The sequence below is a fragment of the Octopus bimaculoides genome, chromosome 4 (genome assembly GCF_001194135.2).
Source record: "Octopus bimaculoides isolate UCB-OBI-ISO-001 chromosome 4, ASM119413v2, whole genome shotgun sequence".
Lineage (NCBI taxonomy): Eukaryota > Metazoa > Mollusca > Cephalopoda > Octopoda > Octopodidae > Octopus > Octopus bimaculoides.
In genome coordinates, this window is record NC_068984.1 from 93,237,067 (window position 1) to 93,247,259 (window position 10,193).

Consider the following 10,193-nt stretch of genomic DNA (forward strand, 5'->3'; position numbering starts at 1 on the left):
CGATAAGCCAGCTGGAGGAGATGTTCTCCTGGGGCTAAAAGCAACAGTAACATCCACCCTTAGGGGTCAGCCACATTTAAATGGCAAATATACTTCACTTTATTGTGCAGTTACTGTTAATACCTCGTTCAGAGATTTAACATATATATATATATATATATATGTATGTATGTATGTATGTGTTTATGTTTGTGTGTCTGTGTTTGTCCCCCCCAACATCGCTTGACAACCGATGCTGGTGTGTTTATGTCCCCATAACTTAGCGGTTCAGCAAAAGAGACCGATAGAATAAGTACTAGGCTTACAAAGAATAAATCCTGGGGTCGATTTGCGCAACTAAAGGCGGTGCTCCAGTATGGTCACAGTCAAATGACTGAAACAAATAAAAAAGTAATCTAATCATACATATATATACAATATTCACACAATATTTCTATTATGGAAAGTTGTAAAACATCCCACTCTACATACTGCACCTTTACAGAATGCACATTGGAAAGAAGTTTCAACTGGCCATCCAGTGGGAGTTTTTCTTTGTTGATGTAGACATTCACGGCACTGCCTTTTGCGACCCCCTATTTTTTTCTAATTTATGTAGATCGATTTAACTCAGAGGGATATCTCTCTGGCAGGCTTTGCTTTTCCTTCCTGGAGTTATTTTTTTTTTGGAGGAATAACCTGCCCTCAACTGCGTTGCTACAGCTGCTCAGAACTGCAGATGGTCACACCGCTTGTAAGTCCCTCCTGATTTGGTATATAATATAAATACATTTACAATGCTCATATTTACTATATACCAAACCAGGTATCGCCACCATTTATTACCCGGTCTACCAACCAGATAATAACTCATCATCTGGTTCAGCCAATCCACACCGTCCATATATCTGTTATAATCAAGGTTCACAAGCGGGGTGCCATTTTCATCTACACATGGTCGTGCACTGGTTTGGATGATCTGCCCCATGTGCTTTACTTTTATATGTCAGACTTGTTTGCGACCTTTTAGTAGGACAGGAGAATTCCTAGTTCTTTGGGTCGAGGAGTGGTGGTACTGCCAAGAAAGGACCCAAACAAGGGGTATCAAATAGAAAGTTTTAGGCCCATAATGTTGCTGAGTGCAGATTTTGGCCAGGTGTTTACAAGGAGATTGGCACTTGTTGAAAAACTGATTGATGATGTGCTATCCCAAGCAGATCCATCCACAACAACTACCACATCATGCAACAAATCATAGACAATGGTGGGTAAAGAAGTTGGCATTAGTGGGGCCCTGGTCAATTTGGATCAGTCTAAAGCTTTTAATAGGGTTGATCACCAATACTTTACAGCCTTTCTCACAGTAGCCAGTTTTGGTCTTGTTTACTGTGGCTGGATTGCTACAACATACAGCAACATCTGCTCAGTAGTTCAGGTGTATGAATACTTATCAAAACCATTCAGCATCATACACTTAATCTGTTAAGGATTGTCTTTTCTTGTCTCTTCTGTATGTATTGACTTTAAATCCACTACTGCGAAAATTGGATGTAGTGAGAGGCATCCCATATGATATAGGTCATGGGAGAACCATGACAGCATATCATCATCATCATCATCATCATCATCGTTTAACGTCCGCTTTCCATGCTAGCATGGGTTGGACGATTTGACTGAGGACTGGTGAAACCGGATGGCAACACCAGGCTTCAATCTAATTTGGCAGAGTTTCTACAGCTGGATGCCCTTCCTAACGCCAACCACTCAGAGAGTGTAGCATACACAGGTAATATTACAACCATAGTGTCAAACACCAAGCACATAGACCTGACCTAGTCAGCATTGCCTTAAAAGAAATGATGTGGTGACAGGAGTGAAAATTAACCAAGAAAAGTCAGTGGACCTGTAGCTAGGCACCTGGAGAGGTAGGTCCATGCTGTCTAATAATGTCATGGCTTGCTGGACAGAGGGACCAGTTAAATTGCTCAGGAGATGGTTTGGTCCAGATCTCCAGAACTGGGTTGAGGTGACAAACAGGGTAGCCAATCTAATCCAGAAATGCATGAGACTGCTTACATTGCCGCCATCATATGCTACTGCTTGGCCATCGTGACTTGCCCCTGTTTATATCTTGCTAAATTGGAACATATACTCTTTCACTTTCTGTGGAAGGGATGCATTCCATTGTTCAGGTGCTCCATTTGCATTTAAAAACCCAGCTGAATGGAGGGCTGGGCTTGCCATGGCTGCTGATATGCAGACATGCACAGAGACTATGATATCTCCAGTGTTTCCTTGACAGTGAGCAGGTGTGGTCACTATTTGTCAAACAGGATTCTCCACAGCTTATCTCTTTAGCTGAGCTGCAGTCCTGGATCAAGCATAGACTGGGGCAGGGCACCTGAAACCTAGAGTATCCTCAGGCGCTCACAGTCTTCTGCTAGTCAGGCAATTCGGTTGGTGGAAGTTCCACTTTGGCATCATAGAAGGTTAGTTGCAGGCAAGTGCAACAACATTCTCAGAGAGACTTTGGACATCAATGAGAATCAATTGGCTGATTTGTTCTGGAGGACTTTAGGGCAGGGGCCTTTGGATAATTTCCAGAAATCCTTCGCTTAGCAGTGTTGTCAGAAGCATTGTCTGTTCAGGATAAACTTTACAGGCATGGAAGTGCCGTCATCAATAAAACTGTTTTGCATGCTCCCAAGAATTGCTGACTTGTAGGTTTATGTCAAACATCTGCTGTCACATGTAGGGTGAATCTAGCTTTCAGTTGAATCCATTGTGAAGATTGTCTTGCTGCCTTCCTTTGGCCAGGAAGGGTAGACAGTTTTCTTTTTTTTTGTCTGGGGTCCTTATCAAAAGAGGTAATGTGGTGGACCAGATTGAAAAGGCTGAAGACAGATACTTTTCTCTTTAGCCAAGTACTTATCAACTTTTTCAAGTTTCACTTGAAAGAAAAACTGAGAATAGAGAGGGAAGTGCTGCCTTCCAACAATTTTGTTAAGAGATTGGTGAATATTGCATGAATGAGCCTACTCAAGGCATGTGCCTGTAGGTTGGAGAAGAACAATGTGAAGGGGGCACTTGCTTTTGTGGTTAGAGTGACCAAGGTTTTGTGGGGTCTCCATGAACAGCTGTAAGAAATCTTCTTCAGAGGAATTATTCATTATTATAATCTTGTTTTACTAATTTTTACTTTTTACATGCCAGCACATTGTATTGTCCTGTACCATTCCCAATGTTTTTGTGAACTCTAGGTGATTAATAAAGAAAGCATTACTATTATTATTATTATTATTATTATTATTATTATTATTATTACTATTATTATTATCATCATCATCATCATCACCACTACTACTACTACTACTACTACTACTAACAACAACAACAATGTAGGGACAAGGCCAAAAATCTGTGAGGAAAGGAACTGTCAATTAAGTCAGCCCACAGATGATTTAATCAATTAAGGAATAGCAGAGGGTAAGAGCTTTGCCAATGTTTTATAGCATGAGGTATTCAGGATCACAAAGCAGTGTATCAGAGAGAATAGGGATGTGCTGGGGAAGAAATGTGCATGAATAGATAATGGTATATTTGCACTTAGTGACTCAGTAAAAAAAGATGCATGGAAGTGCCACTATGAAAGGTTGCTAAATGTGGAAAATGCATGGGAAAAGGAGAGTTTCAAATATTGAACCAACTGAGGGACCAGCCACCAGAGTTGACAGCAGTATAATAGATAAGGCAGTTAAAGATATGAAGACAGGAAAGCCCTTAGACCATCAAGAATCACTGCTGAGATGATTAAAATATTTGGTGGTGTAGGATACAGCCTAGTCACTTGTATAGTTAATCAGGTTATTCAGGAAGGCGTCATCCCCAATGACTAGTGTAGTAGTATTATAGTTAGTTGCTACAAGGGTAAAAGTGATGCCTTAAATATAAACAACTACAGAGGTATTAAACTGCTGGTTTGTGTGATGAACATTACAGGGTGATTTATAGCTCAATTGGTTAGAAATAGGTTTAAACTGAGATGCAGTTTGACATCTTCCTAGGAAGACAGCTGCAGGAAAAGTATTTGGCCAAAAGTAAACAATTGTACTTGGCTTTCATCGACTTGGAAAAAGTTTTTGACAAAGTCCCTCATTTTGTTATCTTGTATTCTCTAAGGAAGTTAGGAGTAGAGGAGTGGCTTGTTAGGGCTATACAAGCCATGTACAGCAGTGTTGTCAGTATGGTGAGAGTTGGTCATGAATATACAGTGATGAATTTAGTGTACAAGCAAAGGTTCACCAGGGTTCAGTTCTCAGTCCATTCCTATTCATCATAGTCCTCCAGGCTATAACTGAGGAATTCAAAACTGGATTGGATGCCTGTGGGAACTATTCTATGCTGATGACCTTGCTCTTATTGTGGAATCTGTAGCAGAATTGGAGAAGAAATTCCAGGTATGAAAGCAAAACCTGGAATCAAAGAGCCTTAAAGTTAACCTAATAAAGACCAAAGTTGTTGTTTGCAAGAAAACAGATAAGGGTTTCTTTCTGTCAAGTAAATGGTCTTGCTCAATATGGACACATAAGAGGTGCAGTGGAATCACAGATAAAGTCATCTTCATATATGCAGATAAGCAGGAACAATAAGCACTAAGGACACACTGGACTTAGACTCTCTCAAGTGCTCAGGAGGCTCTCTTGAGGTAATAGATAGTTTCTGTTACATAGGTGACCAAATTAGCAATGGTGGACAATGTTCTAAAAGTATTGTTTCTAGAACAAGAATAGGATGGAGGTGGTTCAGAGAGTTATTACCTATGTTAGCAACAAAAGGAATCTCTCTCAGAGTGAAAGGTAGATTGCATGATGCCTGTGTACAAATGGTTATACTCCATGTAGTGAGACATGGGCTCTGAATCCAGAAGGCATGCCTAGACTAGAGAGGAGTGAATGCAGTATGCTCTGTTGGATGTGCAACATCAGTGTGCATGTAAGACAAAGTGCAAATGTGTTAAGACAAAAGTTGGGGATAGGAGAAATCAGATGCAGCATGCAAGAGAGAAGGCTATGTTGATTTGAACACGTGATGCATATGAATGTAGACAGCTGTACAGAGAAATGCTGATTGCTGAAAATGGGTGGCACCTGTCAAAGTGGAAGACACAGGATGAAGTAGTGGGGATCAATTTCAGGATATTAGGCCTCACGGAGGAGATGACAATGGACTGAGATGTCTGGTGATATGAGGTTCTTGAGAAGACTCACCCACTTCAGTGAAACTGAGTTATAGAAACACTGTTTTCTACTCACATATCACAAAAACTTATCACATACCCTACCCCAATAAGTCAATGCATCTCTTCTCTTCCTCACATTTCCTCTTTTCATGCATTATGCTTATCTCTTGCTCCCTAATTCTGTCCCCACTGCTCTGCTTACTCTATCATTGCTATCCTGTAGTCCCCCACCCCCTCTATATACCCAGATTTCACCAGTCACTGCATCTTCCCCAGTTCTTGCATCCATGTGAAGTCTCTACTCCCTACTCACACACCTTGGGCAATACCCTGCCATTTATATTCTGAACCCCATACCCTGAGAGTATACCCAGGCATTTCGCCACTATCTATCTCTCTCTTGCTCTACTCTACCATTTATATTCTGATCCATTCCTTGTAAGTATGCCTTGGCACTTTGCCACCATCTCTCCCCTACTCTCTTCCACTCTGTCTCTCTTTCTCTTGCTCTCTTCCTCTGGCTAGGTAACCATGTATCTACTCTACAGCAACACACCTGTTTTTGTCCTAACCTTTCATCATCTGGCACAAGATCACCTCCTTCAATGCCCCCTCCCCTTTCAAAGGATCTTTGTCTTACAGGTTACTTGGTGACCCTGCCAGTGCTGATGCCACATAAAAAGCATCCAGTCCATAACATAATGTGGTTCACATTTGGAAGGGCATCCAGCTGTAAATACCATGCCAAAACTGACTTCGACTGGTTGGTGTTAGAAAGGGTATCTAACTATATAAAAAAACATGCCAAAATAGACACAGAAGCCTCGTGCAGTCTTCTTCATAGCCAGCTCAAATTGTCCAGCCCACGCGGGACGTTAAATGATGATGATGGTGTTACTTTATCAACTTTGAAAGGATCAAAGGCAAAATTATTTTGGCAAGATTTGAAATGAAAGTTTTCCAGCTCTTTCTCTTCAGAGTTCAAATGTTGCTGAGATCAGCTTATTCTTTCCATCTTTTGGGAGTTGATAAAATAAAATATCAGTCAAGTAGTGGAATTGATGTAATTATCTATTTCTTTCTTTGAGTTCAAATCTCACTGAGGTTAACTTTGCCTTTTGTCTTTCCAGGTTTGATAAAATAAGATACCAGATTTAACCCTTTAGTATTGAATCTGGCCATATCCAACCCAAATTTTCTACCTGTTTTATGTTCAAACTGGCCACATCCAGTCTTTTGCACCTACCCTACAATGTCATTGTAAAAATAACCAATCACATCATCAAAACCTTGAAGCTACAATGTAATGCATGATTAATTCAAAACAATGTGAATATATAATAAATATTACATTTGACAGAGAAAGCTGAATGCTAAAGGATTACATATCTCAAAATTGCTGGCCTTGTACCTAAATTAGAGGTCATTGTAATATTTTGTCCAAGCAAGCTTGACGAGATAATAATGGTAATATTATTTATTTACTTTGGAAAGGTGAGAATATTACCCATGGTTTATCATGGGCTGCTGTTTCTGAAAGGGTTGGTACAAGATCTGAGAAACAGTGCCGTACCAAGTGGTTGAACTATCTTAACTGGAAACAGCAAGGAGGTGCTGAATGGACAAGACTTGATGATATCAACTTAATATTAAAGTAAGTTTTACTTAATTTGAAAGTAAAAGTTACATTTTGAAATTATTTGTTTTGAGCATAATACATTCTTAATCTTTTTGATACTAATCTGCCTGAAACTGCCTCCTTGTTTTAAAGTGATCTTAATTAAACCCTTCCATCAGAATTTCATACTAATTTATGTTTCAAATACTATCTTAATAATGACAAAGTTTTTGTTTTTTTTATATATAAATTCTTTATTTTTTAAATTAATTGAAATGAAGACTGTATTTCAACAAAAGTGTGGTGACAAAAAGGTTAAGGTTGTTTCTTAGAGCCATGTTAAGCATAAAGGTTTTCATTATATTGCTTCTATATTTGTCATTTGTATAGTTATTGTTTATATTTGCTGTTGTGATGAAGTAGCTTGTGAACAAACATAAAATCAATCTTGAACAACTAAAAGTAATGCAAAAGATTTCAGAGATTTTTAAAAATTTTTATACAGGATGTCATCATCATCTGTAACAGATGAAACACAAATTGATTGGAATGAATTAGCCAAAGATTGGCCCAGGTAATTTTCCACCATTGTTTGAATAGTATAGTATTAGATTTCACTATCTAAATATTCAAATTATATTGCTATAATAACCTCGTTACAATGCTATAGAGTTTCTGAGTTGCAGTTTTGTCATAATTTCTTCATCAAATGATATCTTTGTTTTTCTAAATACCTTAAAAATTGTTATGTAGTCAATTCTCGTTGCTTTGGAACTTTCGATTATAAATCCCATTAAACAAGGTAAGCAATATATACATTCTGTACTTTCATTATAATTGTTTTTATTCCTGTTATTACTTAGTGTTCGGTCCCCACAATGGCTGCGAGGCAAGTGGTGGTCTCTAAAAAGGCATGTCCCTGACTATCAAGTACTCTCATTTTCTGGTAATTATATTTGTCTTATTTATATTTCTTTAGTCCTTTAATCCTTTTGAAGAATACCTTGAAACAACAACATCTAGGTGTCTGGAAAAGTATTGCTGTGTCAGTCTTTTGTGGATTATTTCCAGTGTTTTCACCATTAGCAATCACCATAACAGTGATTAACAAATGAGACAATTCTAAACTTTTTTTTTGTTGGAAGTTTAGTATCTACCATTATTGGCCTTAGGAAGCTAATTTACTGTGTAGAAATGTTTATAAAAACATTAAGTGGTGCAGGTGATGAAGATTGATAATTTAATTATAAAAGGGTACTGACTGTATTTTTAATTATTGAAAAATAATGGGTTTGTTTTAGCACCTACTTCATCTTTAAATTATCAAATAATCTCATTTTGTAGGTTTTAAAATGTTTTTTACATATCCAGCTAAACCTAGAATTGAGAGGCCACAAAGTAAGCTTAACAGAGATTATTTAGTAAGTAGGAAAGAAAAGACCCTGGTATATTCAGGTATAATCTGCAGAAAAAGAGTCAGTATAAACTCCATGCGCTATAGCCAATGTAAGCTATAAATACAAAAGAAGTACAGTGGAATCACAGGCAAACTAACAGAAAATGTAAGCCTTTTTATGTGCCAGATGCACTGGAGTAATATATACTATGAGAAATAGATTCTCTTAAGTCCCAGATGGTTCAAGTGAAGTTGTTGGTAGCTTTTGTTACTTAGGAGATAAAATTAGCAGGAGCGGCAGATGCTCTGAAAGTTTAGTGGCTAAGGTAAGAACAGGTTGCAGAAAGTTATGGAAGCTACTACCACTGCTGACAACTAATATCTTTTTCCTCAGAGGAAAGAACAGACTGAATGATGCTTGTGTTAGAACTGTGATGCTGCGTTCTTGTGTTAGAACTGTGAAGCATGATTCTTGAATGCAGAAGACTTGCAAAGATTGGAAATTAACATGCTGCATTTTATGTGCAGTGTAAGTTTTCATGAACAACAAAGTACAAATGTGTTGAGAGAAAAATTGGGCATAAGTGGAATTAAGTGTAGTGTACAAGAAAAATGGTTGTGCTGATATGTGATGTGTTTGTTGAGGACAACTGTATATAGATAGAAGTATTCATCACTTAATATAGATGGAGCTTATGGAAGAGAGAGACACAGGAAGACATGAAACAAAGTAGTAAAGATTGATCTGAGGACTGCAAAACTCACAGGGAAAGGGCTCTTCAAACTTTCCCACCACCTGTCATCTCTCTGTCACTGGCCTAACTGCAGTAGTCTGCTGCTGAATTTACATGAGAACAGAACTGCATTTTCCATCTTTTTCTCTTTCTCTATACCCAGACCCATTTCACTTGACATCCATCCTTCATGTCCCTCTCTGGACAGAGAAAGAAAATCAGCAATAAAAATCAGGGCAGATTTACTAAAGCCTACAGTCAGTTGAGTTACTTCTGCTATTCATGAGATAAGTATATTTTCCACTTAAATATTTGCTTATATACAACAAGAATGCCATGAAAATATCATAAAAGAAAACAGTTCACTGAAGCTTATCATTTACCACTTTGTTTATGTGTATGAAAGCTTTATCTAAGATATTTCTCTGAAATGTCATGTTAGTATTATGGACAAAGTAATTATATGTGTGTTAGGTGTACCCTTGTTTTGACATCATGTGATGGTTGTAAACAGGCATCACCATCATACAAGCTATGTTGTCTGTTTCCAGTTTTCTGTTAAAAACATGTCTAGTCATGGGAAAATATTACCTAGCTTAGAAACAGGTGAGGTTTAGTGAGAGGAAGGGCAACTAGCTGTAGAAAATCTACCTCAACAAATTCCATTAGAAACATGCAAGTATGAAAAGGTGGACATTAAAACAATGATGATGATTCTAGTTGAAAGTCATCTGCAAGAAATATTACGAACATTCACCTTCTAGAAATAGCTGCCAAGTCTCCTTCAAATCAGCCATAAAGACACATTGTATCAGGTCATCCCATAAGTTCTGTCCGAATTTTGAATTAAAAAAACAAGTGATCAAATGTTATGATTATCTATGACTTCCTTCCATCTATTTACAAGCTTTTTAATCCCATCAATGTAAAACTCTTTTGGTTTCAAAGTGAAGAACTCTGAAATCTCAGTTTCGACCTCCCCCTGGCTTGCGAAAGTTATGTCCCCCAAATGATTCTGTAAACTACAAAACAAATGGTAGTCTGAAGGAGCAAGGTTAGGAGAATAAGGTGGATGAGGAATTTTTTCCCAACCAAGCTCTTCGATCTTCTGTGATGTGATCTTTGCAGTGTAGGGTCGCACATTGTCCTGATGAAACATCACTCCTTTTCGATTCACTAAAGCGAGTCTTTTTTTCTTCAAAGCTTGGTTCAAACACTCTAATTGCT

The 10,193-nt window shown here is 38.0% G+C and overlaps 1 protein-coding gene across 5 annotated transcripts in view; it reads left to right on the plus strand.

Annotated features, from left to right (window-relative positions):
- LOC106876920 (cyclin-D-binding Myb-like transcription factor 1) overlaps positions 1 to 10,193 on the plus strand; it is a 120,619-nt gene that overhangs the window by 90,383 nt on the left and 20,043 nt on the right. For 4 of the 5 annotated variants that reach the window (XM_052967261.1, XM_052967262.1, XM_052967260.1 and 1 more), the window contains exons 11-13: positions 6,713 to 6,872; positions 7,342 to 7,410; positions 7,700 to 7,782. In XM_052967261.1, coding sequence (XP_052823221.1) covers positions 6,713 to 6,872; positions 7,342 to 7,410; positions 7,700 to 7,782 — 312 coding nt within the window. Of the gene's footprint in view, positions 1 to 6,712; positions 6,873 to 7,341; positions 7,411 to 7,699; positions 7,783 to 9,129; positions 10,188 to 10,193 lie in introns of those variants that run through there. The other variant, XM_052967264.1, reaches the window with a different exon arrangement.